Source organism: Stegastes partitus, unplaced genomic scaffold (assembly GCF_000690725.1).
Source record: "Stegastes partitus isolate 25-593 unplaced genomic scaffold, Stegastes_partitus-1.0.2 Scaffold1213, whole genome shotgun sequence".
Classification (NCBI taxonomy): domain Eukaryota; kingdom Metazoa; phylum Chordata; class Actinopteri; family Pomacentridae; genus Stegastes; species Stegastes partitus.
This window is the reverse complement of record NW_007578944.1, coordinates 65920-84320: the sequence shown is the minus strand read 5'-3', so window position 1 is coordinate 84320 and position 18401 is coordinate 65920. Positions and strand designations below refer to the sequence as shown.

Sequence of the window (18401 nt, the reverse complement as noted above, 5' to 3'; positions counted from 1 at the left end):
AAAAAGGTCATGATTCAGAATGTCGTCAAAACGTGTCAGGATGTAGTATATAGTATATATATATTGCATCTGCATGTTAAGGCGTCGTGATGGTTATGCTTAACAGTTGTGCTATTAGTTACGTAAAGGTTGGAAGTGGCGTTTTTCACTGGGGGCAATACCCTCTAGTCGAGTCTCCCAAGCCAAGTTGGTCCAAGGAGAGGGGCCAAGCTAAAAGTGATTCAAAGATTCCAGTGAATCTGGATAAAGGAGCTGCAGCACTTCACCCAGAATAGCCAAACCAGGACCCCTTTCTGGAGCAGAGCCCAGCAGGAGAGCATGCCTGCATGTGTCTGGTGGCCGAGCTGCTGTCCACGGGGGCCTCTCAGCTGGGCCGCCTGCAGGGAGAGCTCCCTCTCAGGATCCTCTTCCAGGCTCAGGCCCGAAAAGGTTGCAACTTTTCCTGCTGCTCAGTCGTGTTAACAGGAGCCAGTTGAAGTGTTTAAAATGCTGCAGCTGCCTCAAACATGCACTAGGTTGAGCTGGGCTGCAGTGTGTGCAGGTAAACACAAGATTCAGACTCTAGAAGTAAGGTACATTCAATAGTGTGTTATGTAATGAAAGAGAAAGTAATGCTAGCTTCCATATGCAAAATAAGTTTAAGATACGCACACTGTGGTCCTTTGACTTCAAGAGGAGGTGACTTCAGAGGACGCACGGACAAAAATCCTTCCTAACAATATCAAAAGGGCCAAGTAGGTCTTTTAGGGACTGTTTCATTCACTCTGTCGTATGTTCAGACGGTTGTAACTGGCAGAGGTGTGGTCATTATCAATGACAGATAGTTCATGACAACATTCACACAAAATTCAGACAACATGGAAAACCGAATGTTGCTGCTGTGTACCCAGGGTTTCCGTGGAAACGAGAGCACCAACCAGGACAGGGGCAGGAAAACATGGAGATCACGTGGGGATTTTGGTTGATGAACAAAGGCCCACAGCAGCAGCTACAGCGATGCAAAGTCCTGATAAGTTAAAGTTACCATTACATAAACTGTATGCTGATGATCTTTGATGTTATCTGAAACATTCTTGACTCGTCTTTGATATCAGAGCAGGATTCCTGCGTTGCAGAGCCCCAGAGAGAGGAGGTCAACTAACCAGTCATCCCAGGAAGCTCCACAGCATCCCACTGAACATTTTTCGGCACCAAACTTTCTTCCAGACCTCATCCAAAGGGTTGTTTTAAGAAAAAAAAAAAGTGGACTATATGTAAAGTGATCCAGTGTTCGGTCAGATCGTTTACCTTCAGTCATGTTGAAGCCACTGCTGGTGTCTCAATATTTGAGTTGGCTTCAATTTTTCCAAACAACTCCTCCACCAGGGACCTGAGTTATCTGGAATATGTTTTTGCATCAGTCCATATTCCAGGTTAGAGCAGATCCTACACGACTAAGAGATCTGAGGGTTCGTTACAGATCAGGAGAGATCGAGACGTCTGTCAAAGCACACGCTTTTCTATCAACGTACATCCTTTGATGTATCACACAGACGTTAATGCAACAAGTCAAAACAAAAATCCTGCTCAAATCCATTTATCGAAAATCACAAAGGCTTCAAGTCGAGCATGAAGAGAGATTTGTAGAGCGTGCAGACGTTTGTTGAATTGTGATTTAATCGTACAATGCATCTACACCCTTGGAAATAATTATTATAGACCATTTTCTGTTTGCTTTACAAATTCTACACAACAGGCCTTCAGTGGTGATAATTTAGTTTGAATTTTTATCATCATCACGGTGAAATAATTACAGCATCTTCTAAGAGCAAAGTCTCACAATTCAATACATGCAATAAATAGTGCTTAAAGATGTGACGTATTGAAACTGTCAAAGTGTCACAATTCACTCTAGAGGGACTTTTTTTTTGTAATCAGCATATTGTGCATTAGAATCAAGAAACATTTTTACTCAACAATGACAACCACAGTGAGAGAGCCGTTGCTAACCGGCTTGAAATCATTTGTCAACCAATAGTATGACTCCACCAAGAACCGACAAGGAAGTGGTAGAAAACGGAAGTCACAGTGGTCTATTAACTATTTCCAGAGCTGTGTACACTCCGATGTTGCTAATCTTGTTTTATGTACCACAATATTGCTCATCTATTCACAGTAATACATTAATGGGGGGGAAAAAAAGCACAGCTTCACGTTGACAGGATAACCGAGTTGGAAATTAAGTGGAATAAACCTTTAAATAGCAATCACATCATTGTCTTCATAACTTTGAGTTTCACTTCTTTGAAATAAAAAGACTACTTCTGTTCAGCTCTGTTATTGCATTTAAGTACCTCTTGACAACTACTTCAACAAATGACAATTTAAATTAATCTGTCCATTTATTACTGATAAACATGTGACATCATGGCGCAGCTGCAGGACCACAATGAACGTGTTAAAAGCAGCAGCATTAAAGTTTAACGTACTGTACAAGAGAATCAAAAGGACACAAGGAGATCAGTAAATATGGAAACTTTCATCACCACACTGAATACAAAGAGGCTTTTTTTTGTACCTAGAAAATGCAGCCTTTGGGGTGTTCAGGAGGGCAGCTCAGATTGAGGATCCTGGAGTCTGCTATCTAAATACTGGGCTCTTAGCCAACTCCTGTGATTTAAAAATCTGTCTCTGAAAAGTAAATAGTTCCGTGTCCTGTCCCCACAGGAAACAGCCGAGATGATTCAGCTGATCTGGCTCTGAGCACATCATTTTGTACGCCAGCTATGTATTTTTAAAAAAAAGATATTTAAGGCAACAGCAATAAACTCAGCTCTTAGTGACACAAGAGTCACAACAGCACACACTTTAAAGAGCTGTGATGTCTTAGTGTTTATAAGAGGCCCTAAAACATGGCCATTTTAACTGCTTCAGGAACTCTTTGAATGATTTAACTCCTTACATTTAGCATGCTGTTGTACAGTAGATTGCTTGTTCTAAAAACAGAGTCCAGACTCAACAGCAGTCATTTACTTCAAAGGTTAAAAGACGCCCATTTGAAGTTAGTATAATTTAGTTTATTTTACAAATCTAGAGCCGTCCTAAGGGTAATGTATTTTATGTACAATAGGCTCCACTGAACAGATAAAATACATTGCCTCCTTTAAATGTTTACTTCTGTCCTAATGAAATTAAAGATCTTTTAACCCAATACAACACCATTCAATCCAATTAAGTTGATTACTTTCCATGTTAATCACCACAAAATGTGCAATAAACTGGATTAAACTCATCTTGGTGGTGAACTTTAGCATTTATGATATTTGGGCAATGCAGGTTTCAGACAGTTCATTCAGGTAAAGGTGAGTTTTACATTTTTTTTTTTACACATGTTTTACACAAAGACCCATTTGCCCACACAGGCCATCATGCAGTACATCAGTTACACACTAGAGGGCACCAAGTCTACACATACATTACCACAAGCTCTGGCTTTTACCACACAGCCGGGAAGTGAAAGTCAAGACACAAGAGTTAAATTAATAACTTTATTACAAAACATTATTCATCACAACTTCATCCAAGCATGTCTGCTACACCTGTCAGTAGAAGGAGACATTAGAAACCAGACTAGAAGTACAAGACTGCTAGAAGTGACCAGATGCTCACCTGTTAGTGTCGGAGGTGGCCTGACTCTCTTCCATTTGCTCTCCGGATGAACACTCGGGACCTTTGGCTTGTAAGACGCCACCTCCTTTGGGGGATGTGTGTGGGGCCGCCGTGTGGGGTACGTGGGGGGCTGCTGTGTGGGATACGTGGGGGGCCGCTGGGGCTTCTGGACAGCCACCACATTCTCGTCAGCAGGGTCCTTCAGCCGTCTGATGGCGTAGCCACCGAAGCGCTCGGGGATGTTGAAGGTCCTGGTTGGGTGGAAGCCAGGAGCGGAGCCTCCACCTGTGCCCCTCCAGGACCCAGGGAGGTTTTGAGCTCCCTGGCCTGAGTTCCTGCTGCTCCATAGTGACTGGAAAGAGTTTGAACTGCTGGGGTGCTGCTCCCTGAAAGTGTAGCCCTGTCTCTGACTTGTGGGGATCCTCACATTGCTTTGCTGGGAAACAGGAACATTGTGTTTGGGTGCATTTAACTGGCTATAACTTGACGCCATGTTTGAAAGAGAAGATGGTTCGTGGTGTCCCTGGATTTTCCTGATCACAGGAAACTCGTTGCTCTTAAATGGTTTCCCAGCCTCTGTCTGGCTGGGGTAATTACCAGTTTGAAAAGAGAAGGGTTTAGATGAGTCAGGTTTGCGATAACGCACTCTTCGAGCTTGGGCAGTAACTGATGTTTTCACCCGGACAGGTTCTCCAGGAGCCACTACATTAGACTGCCTAGAAAACAAGCCTTGTCGAGAGTAGGCAGCACTGGGAGGCTTCTGTGCCACAGACTGGTGAGAGGCTTGTTTAGAAAAAAAGTAGCTTTGCCTCGAAGGACTCTGAACAGAAGCAGAGCTGCTGGAGAGATACTCAGCACCCTGTTGAACTGGCAAAGTTCTTTTGTCACTGATATCACTAAGGGCATTCTGATTCTTATTATACTTGCTCACAGAACTGCCACTTACAATAGCAGTAGAAAGTCCAAACGCATGCTTTGGCACATTTTGCACATTAACCCTCTTTGAATTTGTCATTTGCCAGTTGGGTTTCAAAACTGAGCTGCTCTGCACTAATCTCACTGAACTTTGTCCTGGCTGTGAAGCAGGTTGTGTGTATCCACCAGTGGAAAGTCTTTGACTGTAACCACTGTTGACTGCAGTCTGTGTGTTGAGGCGACCACCGTGGACTGAGGCTGGATAAACGGAGGCCTGTCTGAATTGATTCTGGGAAGGACTGCCACCAAGTGTACTTAGTTTGCTGTCCTGTTGTGAGAAGCCAACATATACGTTGCTGTTTTGTTTCTGGGAATTGTGTGCTGCAAGTAAAAAAAAAAAAACAAGTAGTGTAAATCCACTGTGGAGGCAAATCGCAGCACTAAATGACTAACATTTGCGTTCTACTCACCCCGTGGTGCCCATAAACAGCAAACATGCTCTGCTTGAACGAAGCAAATCAGCAGGATCCTGCACAGTGAACGAGACACCGAGGTCAGAAGAAATGGGACAGCTCACCGTGCATCCAAAATAGCTGCAAACACTCACCCCCAAAAAACTCCACAAGCCATTTCAGTGTGTCAAAGCAACAGTAGCCCAACTGGCCTGAAGCTACTTGCTCTGCATGTGTGAACAGCAGAGATGTGGTATTTAGAGCAACCTGCATCCAATCACTGTTTAATGAGCCGATTGTCTACAGGTGCTGCCGTGCTGGTGTCAGGGTGGCCGACTGTGCGCACGAATCCTGTGTTTGTCTGCAAAAAAACGAACAAGTAAAAGCTCAGAAAGAGTTTAGCAACATTTACCAGCTCGTATCTGCTTTGTTAGGCTGAGATATCTCCTCTGTGCATCAAGCCTGACCCTGAGAAAGATCCTCTTGATGGGCTTGTTAGCATTATTAATGATGCCTCCCGTACCCCCCGACGCTGAGTAGACCCGGGCGGCGCACTGCAGTAATGATACAGTCGACCCTAACTGTGACAAACAACACATCAAGATCAGTCCACCTCCTGTTTGCAGAGTCTAGATCACATACCACCATCTCTATATCCGAGGCTTCACTCCTCTCGGGTGTAAGAGGCAAAATGCATGATGTCATATTTGCATGTGATATCATCAGCGTGTGTTTAACTAATCTGTGACCATGTGGCACGCTCCACATGAAAATGACCCTTTCCAGTGTCAGTGTAGGGGACACAGGCGCCGAGGACACACTCCCTGGTAGCCTGACAGGTGTGAATCTTCATCCCCGACTGTGCTTGGTCAATAGTGTTCAATAATGGCAATCCCCCGCTGCCGGAGGAAGCATGATGCACGACAAGTGGAAGACAAATGAATCTGTCCTACTTTTCCATCATACGCTTCCTAAACCGAGACGTATTCAAATTTTCTTCTTGAATCTTATTTTTCATCTTTTAGGGCCTGCTTGACATTCATGTGGCCGTCCTGCGAGAGGCAGAGTGGCAATAGCGAATTTCCTCCCACTGCACCATAGGAAAGAGTGACACCTCGCATGCGATGACCAGATGAGTGTGGTGGCTTAGATCAAAGACACAATTTCCTGTCAAAGGAAATAGCACTGAGGAATTTTTTTTTTTTTTTCAGGAACAGTTTCCTCCTTTCTGAATTCTTTCCATTTACGCCTATCAACATTCGGATGAAAGTCCTCCACTGGAATCCCGATGACACAGGCATTATACGAGGCGTGCTTTAAAAAGAAAACTAACAGAAAACATGGAGGGGGCACATAAATCACACTGTAAATGAGATCTATACATCACAGTAGGTGACTCTTTTCTCCTTGTGGATGGTCTCTCTGATTGTAACTGAAAATCTGCCTGCCTTGTGTCTCTTCGGTGCAGATTTCCACAGAACCGGGCGCCGCCGTAACAAAGAAAGAGCAGCGTTCGCTCTGCGCCGACCTCTGACCCGCAGACAAGCGGCAGACAGGCTCATTTAAAGAGCTTCTTTTCTGTAAAGGGTACACTGTGTTGCTCTGCTCGTGAGCTTCCTTCGCGCTGAGATAGATTTTTATCTGAGTGTGCAGGAACACCATAGAGGAGAAGGCGAACACGTCAACTAATTTATGTGCAGAGCTACGCAGGACGAGGGGACATTTGGGAGAAGGGTCACATCGTGCTGCGCCGGCCGAATTTGAAAATGCATTTCATTTATCAACAGTAAATGCTGGCCTCTGTGTGTTTTAACAAAAGCCTGTGTGTTTCTTTGAGTCCCTGATCAGTAAACCTTTTTTGCATCTTAGTGAGTTTTTCCACAGCAGGACATGTACGTCGGGTTAAGATAAGCTGCAGCGTGTGTTCATGCTAATGAAGGAACGTGTCACACATGACAACTATGTGGCTCACTGATGTGATTTTAATAGGTTTCGGAAAACTCTGTGGCACAAAGGAATAACAGATCAGGCTTTGGTTTGTTAGTGAAATCAGTTGGTTTGAGGCTCTTTGTTTAGAATGTTTTAAATCCGTGTCCTTGAAAGCTGCATTATCTGATTTTTAAAGTTTAGGTATTTGGTAGCTGCAGAGCAATTAGTGTTGGCTGGAGTCATGTTTCAGGGGATCTGGTGACTATGAGTCCATCAACACTTTGCTTTTAGATCTCTTTTGTCGTTATCGTTGTCTGGTGGTGTGCAGGTCACATATAGTGGGTTTGCTCCTCTGCTGCAAACCAAAACAATAAAGTTTTGGGCTACAAACCCGAAATAGTGAGCTTTAAAAAAAGACTAATAAGCTGCACAAAACTGAAAGGAACTGCAGAGGTGAGTGATCATTATCTGTGGGTTTGGCACTAATGAGTGATACTTTCCACTTCACATGCAACCATTTGATCCATTTTTGAATGTAAAAAATACTGATTAGAGCAGCTTTAATTTAAACTTCAAAGTCAGGAGAGCATGTGAGAGTGGAGAACAGTCTATCACTTTAAAAATAAAAAATTTGGTTTTGAGGAAAATTAAAACTGGTGAGCAAGTCTCAGAGGAAGGACAACTCAGGGCTTCACACAATCAGGATGAGATAATGATTCTAATAAGGAGTCTATACCAACTCACCTCATCTGTTTATGTCTGCAAAAATCTGACAGCTCTACTTTTAATACTTTTTCAGTCGTGAACTTTTTAATTTCAACCCTAAATTTCATCATTTTTGCTGTGTGTATTTGTGGCCTCTTGCTGAATTATTTTCTCACTCAAACAAAGAATCTTCAATTAAAAAAACAAACAAAAAAAAGATAACTTTCTTTCTGTGTAATATAATTTTATCAACGCTTTGTTGACATGAGCAACCAATTGAAAGTATTAAACACCATATATGTATTGAACTAATGAAGTAACAAATATTTTCTCTGGACACATACAACATAACAGCTAGTATGAATTAAATCAAACCACTACCAGCTTTAACATGCAAAAGACTTAATATCACAACGTTATAGAAAACTGTGAAGTTAACATAATACCAACCAGTGTAATAAAACCACCAAATATAATCAGAAGTATATCTATACTACATAGAATTTAAAAAAAAAAAAAAAAAAGGAACAAGGGAAGATTTTTTGCCCCTGCCTTCACCCCAAGTCAGCTGGGATGAGCTCCAGTCCCCCACGACCCTACAGGATCAAACAGTGTATAGATAATGGATGGATGATTTTTTTGTCCAAGTAAAACATTATTTCTAATTAATTGTGTTATTGTAAAACATTCAGCAATAACTATTTAGTGGCAAATAATCCTACTTGGATGTTGATGGAAGCTGATTAGAAGCTGTAACTAGAAGCACTCTGCTGGACGTTCATTAGCGCTGCGTGTCTGGATCAGAACCTCCACTTACAGCAGCAGCAGAAACACAGTTTAGGTGCATTTTAAGTATAAATCCTTTCCTTGGTGCTAATCGCGCTGGACCTTGTCCTGGCTGTGAAGCAGGTTGTGTGTATCCACCAGTGGAAAGTCCTTGACTGTAACCACTGCTGACTGCAGTCTGTGTGTTGAGGCTACTGCTGTGGACCGAGGCCGGATAAACGGAGGCCTGTCTGAATTGATTCTGGAGATAACTGCCACCAACTCTACTACAAGACTCCAACATTTGTGTTCTGCTCCCCCTGTGGAGCCCGTAAACGACAAAAATGCTCCACTTGAATCAGCAGGACGCTGCACAGTCAACGGCACCACGGTCAGAAGAAATGGGACAGATAACACATAACACTTGTGTTACTGTAAAACATTCAGGAACAGCTGCTTAGCTGCAAATTATCCTCAGAATTTTTCAATGCAAGTTTCAACCCAGTGAAAAAATGATAGTGGCTGACGTAGCAAATGACATGCATATACACAAAAGAGCTGCAAATACATGCACATGTTGCATAAATAGAAACAGGAAATGCTGCATATCCAGTCACACAACAGAATTGCAACAGGCCTCTAGGGGCAGTAGTGAGCTTTTCACCTGAGAGGCAGACAACAGTGAGCGAGACAAGTGTTAGTGTTAGAGGGAAAAGCTGTATGAAAAGATGTGTATTCGCTGGTCTCCATTGATTAACATAAACAACAGAAAGAACACAGGGACACCTCTTCAGCACCCAGATAACCACAGTGACTGGAAAGCTAAAGACTGAAAAACTGCCCCTACAGGCCTGTGGCACTTTTCTTTTTTTATAGCGTTTCTGTTTATGCAATGCATTCATGTATTTGCAGCCCGTTTGTGTACATGCACGTCATTTGCCTCCGTCAGTCACTGTAAAAAAAATTAACTATTGGTGTTTCCTTATGTTTAGAATACATAAAGAAAAAATTAAGGAATTTAGCTTCAAGGGCCATAGTTCAAAAAATCTGAGCTACAAGAATACTGGAGGGCAATGAATCTAATTTTTTGCACCGTTCAAGGATAGATGACATGAATTGACGTGGAACAGCAGTCAATACTTTCAACAATACAAGCAACACATTTACAAAACACAGCTAAAGCAAGGTTGCTACCCAAACTGGCATTATGTCATTTTTGGAGGAACCTACATTCTTACCTCATACCTGGTGCTGATACTACGGAGTGACTACTTTTAATCATGCAGGATGGAACATGTCGTGTGTAACAGGATGTCCTCCTCTGAAGCGAGCCTCCTCAAAGTCCTTAATGTAGCAAGATGATGTAAAGTCAGAGAGACAGACAGTCAGCAGATGGTGTCTCCTCTCCGGAAGAATCTACCCTTTGGCCTCCGAACCGTTCCTCTCCCTCTGACCAATCAGGTGCCTCAGATCCCTGTTGGATGTGCTGGGCCCCCTCCCGCTCCGGCATCTGGTCCACCATTTGAAATAATGAAGGTAATAATAATGAGCTTAAGTCTCCTCCCTTCAGGAAGGCGAGAGGTCAAACTACCTATGGAGAGTTCACACCCAGCACATTCCTCGAGCAGCTCGAGGATTCATCATCACCACGGAGGCTGCTCGCTCTGCATTCCTGCTATGCGATCTGGAGTCCAAGTTTAGGAACAATCTCGCTTTATTGCAGCTATGGTTTCGTTTTTAGTCTGGTTCTGGTAGCACAGTTCTCACTGTGTTCATTACTGAGACTTGAGAACACGACTGGACTGCTGCGACAAAACTCTCTTATCCAAACCACTTCATCTGAGATAAAAATAAAACTCAACATTTTGACTTAACTGATTGAGTAAAGGCCAAAAAAGGAGCTCAGAAACAGTGTGAACATGTCATAGTAAACTATTACCTTTTACACAACCAGCAGAATAACAGCTTTTATCTGTAATAGTGTTTTTGGTTAGCTGACACATGTACAGTTGTCCTCAAATGTATTCAAACCCGTCCATTAAAGAAAAGGCAAAATTCACAATAAGTCACTTAAATGTCTAGAAACTGAAAAAAGTAATAATAAATAAAAATTTGCTAAATTATAATTTAGTGAAACAAGACATTGCTTTTGAATTGTGGATGAAAAGAATAATTAAAATAAAAATAAAAATCTGACAAATTAGAGCACTTTGCTGATGACCAATGGGCCAAAATCTAAATACCTGTCAACAGGTGCAGAAGTCTGATGGAGAGTTACAGAAAATACTTGATTGCAGTGATTGGCTCAAAGGGTTGTTCAACAAAATATTAGTTTCCATTTTAGTCCCATCATGCTTGTTTTTTTGTTGTTTTTTTTCTAAATATTTTTGTTGAAACACAACTCCAAAGCAATGTCATGATTTTCATTAAATTATTATTTATTATTACTTTTGTCAATTTCAACTTATTTCAGTGACAGCTGTTTGTTTCCTTCATTAATAGGAGGCTATGAATGCATTTGAGGACGACTGTAGGTCCAATGGTCTTTCTTCAGCTCTGTTTTGGTCTCCACCAGATCCTCAGAAAAAATGTGTGACTGTTTAGTTGCTCCGCCACATTCACTTGCAAAGCAAAAACGCCGAACAGGGTGTGATAAGAAACAGCTTTCATATCACACATAGACTTTTGACTGACTGCTCCGTTACAGACAACAATGAATGCAGCTTTAATGTCACTAAAAAAAATAACATTAACAGCTTTAAATATCGATACGTACAGCTTTAATGTTCATAAAATGATTGATCTGTTCAGCTGCAATGTTCATATAAATATTGATGAGTGCAGCTTTTTTTTTGTTCGTTAAAAAATTTGACCGGTGCAGCATTATGCTCGTGTGAAATCCCTCTTTGGAAGAAAACCACAGCCAACTATAAATTAACTCATTACATATGAACCATTGTGGGTCTGCTGAAGCAGGGTCTGATCCCAGGTGTCTTCAAATGACTCCAGTTTCCAGCCAGACTATTGTATTTGCTCCGCTCTCTGCTCAGTTCTAACCCAGCTCATTGATGCATGAAGCACATGATGAAGTAGCACAGGAGTTGAGAGTATCTTGTCCTTTCTTTAAAACGGGTCAAAGCCATTTATAATCAACCGGCAACACGGGCCTTATTCCATTTCTGTGAGAAGACCAGAGGAGGGACTCTTTAATGAATCATAGCGGGCCTTGTTCCTCCGGTGGACCCTAATCAATCGAATGGCTTGATTGCGTTTGGTCGCCATCAAGACAATTCATCTTTATATCGTGTTGTTCTCCTGTGAGGATCTTAAAGCAGAAGAAGAAAAGCGTTACCTTCCCTTTAAACTTCGGCAGATGAAGTAAGCCCTCAGCTTTCGAGGATCATTCAGAGTTTGTGAGAACGAGGCAGGACGGGACACACGGAGGGAAATATGTCTCTCTGATAGAAAACTCCCTAACCTCATCCTCATAGAACAACCACAGCAACAAAAAAGCAAAACTTCTGACAAGCCACATGGAGACTGATCCGTGGCCAGCTGGAGGACAGCGGAGCCCACAACAAGGCTGCAGGACACTGTGCTCTCGGGGAAGAGGCCCAGAGGAGGGGAAGTGTTCGGGGTGGGGGTAGAAGGCCTGGGAGTGCCGCGCTGTTGCTGCGTTTACAGTTGTAGTCAATTCGGAGATCAGTGGAGACGCAGTCATGACGACTTCAGAGGAAAGCTGCATTGTTGCGGTGGAATGTTTTACATGAGCCCCTTTTTTCATACAAGACAAGACTTTGTTGAGAGCATTTGTTTCTCATTTTCCACCAGGCCAGGGACCCGCTGCGGTTCTGCGCAAAAAGGATTTTGTTTAAATTTCGAGAGCATAAAGAATCCCATTATGACATGCGGACACATACATGTTGTACAAACTCTGCGGCGGTTACACCCAAGTGGGACGGATAGATTATACAATTACACGCAAATCAGATCCATTTGTTTTGTGAGCGTTATTAAATTCAGACTGAAATTACTAAACCACATAGCACTGTACCATTAGCAATATAAAAGACGCTCGTTTATACCATTCAGCAGTCAGGAGAACTAATTGTGCTGCTAAATTTATGTTCCACTTGAAAACTTGAAGCTAGTCAGTTAGACTAAGCCTGAAAAGTAAAAACTAGTTGGCTTAGCTTGCGTGATGGTTGTGGACTAGTGTTGTTCCTCATGTCAAACACAGTAAAACAAATAAAACCATTTGTCTAGTAATTTTACTCTTTTTACAGGTTATAGCAGCAGAGTTACAGGCAGGGGTTCAGCACTGTGTTTATTCCTGAGGTGTGCTGACCAGAGTGGACGGACAGAGCACAGGACTTCTGGAGAAATTTAGAAAAAATTATGACTAAATATCTCTTTCTTTAGTCTCTTCTCATAACAATCATTTGATTTAAGGACCACTTGTTTTGCTGGAACATGCGCAGTGCAAACCATAAACTGGCCTTTATTATCCACTCCATGCTCACACAGTAGGTTCAATCTGTGTATTGCATACATGCACACTTTTGCCAACCATTTGTACTATTGCCCTTGAGGCGTATTGGCACAAATGCTGAGCTATAGGTGGACCCACGTGACTTGGGCAGATGACAAAATACTACTTTTTAAATCTCACAGATTAGTGCCATATGCCGACATACACACTTTTGCCCTTGCAGCGCGTTCGTCATGAAGATTTCTGCTGCATGCTGACATCCACAGAGGTGTCCGCACAGACTCTTACAGTCGTGGGGAGATGACAGACTTTACGTCACGGCACCCCTCGCCGAGGCAGAGTCAGTCTTGTGGCGGCTGCTGGCCGACCTCAGCTGTCTCTCTTTCATGTACCAGCTGAACTAAAGGCGAAAGACAAGACCGTCAGAGATCTGTTTGTAATCCTCCTGCGTCATGGTGCGACTGTTTTGAACTGAAGTGATGTTTATAGCTATTTTTAGTTGATGCACTAATGAGATTAATAAAAAATAATTAGTGCCACCATTTTGAACCGTGGAATGCTTGTTTTTGGTAATTGAAATTTTGACCATGCATGATATATATATTCAACAAAATGATTGATTAAAATATCAGAACTATATAAAACTGTTTAAACATTACTGTGATTCAGGTGTGTGTGTGCATGCACCACATGCTCCATGTGTGTTTGAGTGTGTGGTTAGCTCCAGCCTTTATGAAAGTGATGAATGGGAGGCCAGTTGGCTTTAATGGGCAGTTGGGCCAGCTGTACCAACTCCTCCTCGCTTGCATCCTCTGGCAAACACAATTAGTCACATTGATCAAGTGAGCAGCAGAACAATGGGTAATACCCCTCTGGAACCACTTCTGTAGTTTAGTCTCCACCTTCGCTGACCACACTTGTTAGAGATGATGGATAGACGACACACAGGGAGCTGCGCCAGAGAATTCATTGATCACAACTAAGATCATAAAGTCAGACTATAGCGTGAGCACGGTTTGGTGTAATACCCGAAATGTAAAGCAGAATGAGACGTATTTAGTAAAGGCAAATGTAAATGATGACGTGTTGTTAGCGGAGAGGGAGAGACAGCTGTATTTGTCATAGCATGCCAGCGGAGGAGGGGGTAGATGCCACTTTGTCTCTGTCGTCATGCTGCTGACTATTGTGGTCTCTTTTTAACATGTTCAATTCCTCACAGATGTGGCGTTCACTTTTAAGGCATATTCCCTATCACGGCCATTAAACCCATGTAATGGCGCCAAGATGTTCCCAGAGACAGCAGGCGTATAAAATCAAAAGCCTGCTGCGCTCCAGAGGAAAACTGAAAAGAAATACTTTAAATATGTATTTTTTGCGCAAACCACACGCCGCACACACAACAGCGCAACATAAAGCTGTTAAAGTTTTTAAAACTGCTTCCTCGAAAGAAACCTCAGTGGTGCAACAAACGGCTTGCGGGAACCCCAGACGTAAGCTGAAATAAAGACGTGACGCTTTAATCAGATATGTGCGGGATGCCGTCTGAAGGAGGACAGTAACTGGAGCGATTTTTCTGCTTTTAACAAGCCTCTCTTTTGCACAGGGAGTAATGGAGAGTGTCTGGATGTGTTTGGAGGTTCCTCTCTTTTCATTGCATGCCTGCTGAGACAATCTTGCACAGCCTATAGCAAACAGACCATATATTTTTCAAACAGCCAGACTCATAAAAAAAAAAAAGCAGAAAAAGGCCCGGCTTCTAATCCACACTTTAATGAGCGAAGACGGAAGTAATGACATGCGGGGGAATCATTTTTTTTCCTCCTTTCTGTTCTGCAAATTGACACCAATAACCCGTGGCCGGCTTAATGCCCCGGGTGTGACACGTTGTGTAACGGCGAATGAAAACTTCTCCTGGGATTTTCCTCCCACTGGCAATTATTAAGAATGATGACACTTGAACAATAGCTGGATCAGAGCGCTCAACTTTGTCATCATGAGTGAATCCTATTACACGCCGGCATAATGGCCGTCTGTGAAGGCAGAGAGAGAGAATGAGTATCACAAGGCATCTTTTTTTTTTTGCGCTGGAAAACAAAGCTTATTTGAGGCGTCTCGCCATCCGAGCCGCCCCTTTGTGTCAGCGTACGAGCCTCAATTGTTTTCTCCTCAGCGAGTAAATGCGTGGCTTAATGTGGCGCTGCGGCTCGGAGAAATGATACCCAGAGTTGAGTCCAAACATTATGAATGCGTTCATTTCTGCTGTTTTCATAACACACAAGATTACATTTGGGCTAAATGAGTATACAAACATCAGGACTTTCTAATGCTTTATTTTATCATTCCACATGCAGTAAAATGGCTCCGCGTACACAATTCCGGATCGCTATCAGAGGAGTTTGGAGGACATCTCGATGGGATGAAGATGGCACTTTGGCTTCGAAACAATGGGAGGCTGATTCATTTAACTCCAGGCCTCCTTCCCCCCTCATTCCAAATACCTAGATAGCTAGCAATTTGGGCAATAAACACATTGAGGAATGGCAGCACGCCATCTCCTCTCGCTGTCTGTGTTTGTCTCACTTTGGAGCACGGAAAGGCCACAGAGAATTGCTTTTGTCATTTAGAGAAACAAGTAAGACACATATGACATTTGAGAAACGTGGACTTTGTTTGGAATTCATTCACTATAAGCTTATAAGTGGATCTAAACATGCATGTAAAACGTAAGGCTCTGGATTCACAAACATTTCTGGATTTTGACGACCACTAAAAGGACACTTTTCTTAGCAAAACCCAAATTGTAAGTTTAAAACTTTGAGAACATGTTCTTCTTTCCCTTCATAAGGCTTAACGCCTTCAGCTGGTCACGGCAAACCGCTGAATGAAACAATGTAGCTGGTGTTTCAGAATCATCTGTATCTTATCACTGGAAGAAGAAGAAAAAAAAAAAACTCCCCTAAACAGAAAAACGTGGAGAGCCAGACTTTTCCTTCAAAGAGCCTCCAGAGCGGTTGTTGTCTTTAAGGAGGGAGGGAGATTGCTTTCAGCGGCCTCAGCCTGCGACTGGTTCTCATCATTTTGACAATAAAACTCAAGGAGTTGAAACAAAGCGACATTTCATGAAAAAAAGAGAAAAAAAAAATGAGGGGGCTAGGAGATTTCCGCTGGTCTGTGCTGAATTGTCCCCCCCTGCTAATCCAGCAGCCAAAGAGGAGCAGAGTGGTGATTTTAAGGAGAGCTTTGGAAAAGCTTTTGGTGGCTTAATTCCTCTCCGGCACCCTGGGGCTGCAGGACGGAGGGACCAAAGGGCTTGAAATGGTTCAAAGATGAATGAGGGATTGTGCTTTAAATTCCCAGAGGTTTGTTTTCTTAGTGTCAGGATTTTATTGCAGCGTTTTGTTACGTTTTTTTCCTTCCCTTTTTTTACAAGCTGAATATAAAGACGAGATCTGACAGAATACTGAGTGAGTGTGCCGTATAGAAAGTTGGGAAACAATACCAAGCTGACTTCAGGCACTTACTGTTGCTTTTGTGTGTACGTAAAGAGCAGGGGTGGAAATATGGCACGTCAAACAATCCATCCATTAGCTATACCCGCTTTATCCTGTACACAGCTGCAGGATGTCAAACACCGATCTACCTTTACAACATCCGCGTCCATCTGACTCAGGACGGCAACAAAATTCACAATAGTCTGTATTAAAAGAGCATATAAGTGTGTATGAGGAAAGATGGGCAGTGCATGCTTCAATCGACAAGGCTGAAAGATTATTAACACTACTGTATGTATATATTTACAGACAAATCTGTACACTTTTTACACGTTGCTACTGATAAATGCAAAGTCAGTCTGATAAGAAAGCACACCCGTGGTGATTGTCCTCTCACACGTCAGCGCTCGTGGAGACCTGCGATAACCTGGGGTCGGAGTCGATTTCGAAGCGGTAATGGTAGCCCTCCCACACCTCCCTGCAAGCGTCCCGCGTGTCGTAGATGCGTTTCTTGATGCCCTTGCGGTTGAGGTAAAGCACAAAAAGGAAGATGAGGCCTATGAAGCCCAGAACTATACCCAGGAAGACATAAGAGGTCTGCAGAGCGAGGTCTGCCCCCGCGTCCCTCTGGTGGCATCCCAGAGTCAAGGCGCCCACAGCGAGCATGGATGTGTTCCTCATGCTGGCCGGGAAGGCGCACAGGAGGCCCTCGGCATCTCTAATGCGATCCTGCGATCTGTTGAGCCACAGAGCAAAAGGTTCAATTCCACACGTGCACGTGAATGGGTTCTCCCCCAGCAGGAGATCAGCTCTGGGCAGAGAGTCCAGCTCTTGCAGGCCCTCCTCAGGCACGGTTTTAAGGGCGTTGAGCGTGAGGTCGAGCTCCTCCAGCTGCTCCAGACCAGAGAAGGTGGAGTTGTGGATAGCCACCAGGGAGTTGTTGGAAAGCTGGAGGCGCCGCAGGCTGCTCAGGTGGGAGAAGACACGCGAGGGCAAATAGATGAGGCCGTTGTCAGACAGATCCAGTCCGTTCAGGGTCCCCAAGGAGCTCCAGCGGAGAGAAGTGGCCAAGTCCATCACTGACGAGTGGTTGTAGAGGGCTCGGCTCAGGTTGAGCTCCCGCAGAGACTGATTGAGCACGGTGAAGGCCTCAGGGTGAATGACAGCCAGCTGGTTGTTGCTCAAATCCAGAGAGCGGAGGCTGCGGAGTCCAGCAAAGGTGTGGGATTCCACTTCTGAAATTCTGGATTTGAGGAGACCCATGAGACACTTTAGATTCACACGGAAGAGCAAGACAAAAGAAATGTTTCCAGACATAAAGCCTAACTGATTAACTGTGGATCAGAAGTGAAATAATAATTTATTAGAGCTTAAACCATACAATCCCACGTTCAAGTGTGACGCAATCAAAGTCATGAAATCTGTGTTGCTGATTGCCAAATTTCAGGAAGGCTGAAAAACTGCATGTTATCAGTTTAGAGGAAAGACTGGTTTTGGACTCTTTGCTTTACAGCAGAGCGCAGGAGAGTCTTACCTGTTATTGCTCAGGGACAGGTTGGTCACATTCTCCAGCCCTTTGAACGACTCCGGACCGATGCGGCTGATCTGGTTCCCGGTGATGAACAGATTCCTGGTGTATCCGGGGATCCCGCTCGGGACACTCCGCAGGTCTTTGGAGACGCACTTCACGGTGTGAGCCGCCTCCGAACACTCGCAACGCGGAGGGCACGACGCGTAAACGGAGCCGAGGAGCGCGCAGAAAACAATGCGCTGTGTCAAATCCAGCATGTTGGACGGGGAAAGTGTGCGGTTCGAGAGCGGCAGCGGCGGCGGCGACGAGGAGGAATACCGAGAAGAAACACATAGAAGAAGGTGGATAAATGAAACGATAATCAGCTCCTCCGAGACATCATTATCATGTGTCGTCCTGGCTGGGAATGCGCCTTCAGCTTTGCATCTCTGCGGAAAGTGTGGCCGGGAGGCAGGGTCTGATTTCCATGAGAA

The 18401-nt window shown here is 43.6% G+C and overlaps 1 protein-coding gene across 1 annotated transcript; it reads right to left on the bottom strand.

Annotated features, from left to right (window-relative positions):
• Positions 1 to 15219: 15219 nt before the first annotated feature.
• LOC103368847 (trophoblast glycoprotein-like) lies at positions 15220 to 18382 on the bottom strand. The gene is made up of 2 exons (XM_008297356.1): positions 17932 to 18382; positions 15220 to 17640 (listed from the first exon to the last, which is right to left on the bottom strand). The coding sequence occupies exons 1-2, from the start codon at positions 18183 to 18185 to the stop codon at positions 16791 to 16793; spliced, it is 1104 nt and encodes a 367-aa protein (XP_008295578.1). The 5' UTR covers positions 18186 to 18382; the 3' UTR covers positions 15220 to 16790.
• Between the last annotated feature and the right edge of the window lie 19 nt (positions 18383 to 18401).

Coding starts and splice junctions, on each gene's coding strand:
- LOC103368847 (XM_008297356.1), bottom strand. CDS start 18,185: ATGCTGGATTTGACACAGCGCATTGTTTTCTGCGCGCTCCTCGGCTCC. Junction 17,641..17,931: donor CTGTCCCTGAGCAATAACAG/GTAAGACTCTCC, acceptor CCTCAAATCCAG/AATTTCAGAAGTGGAATCCC.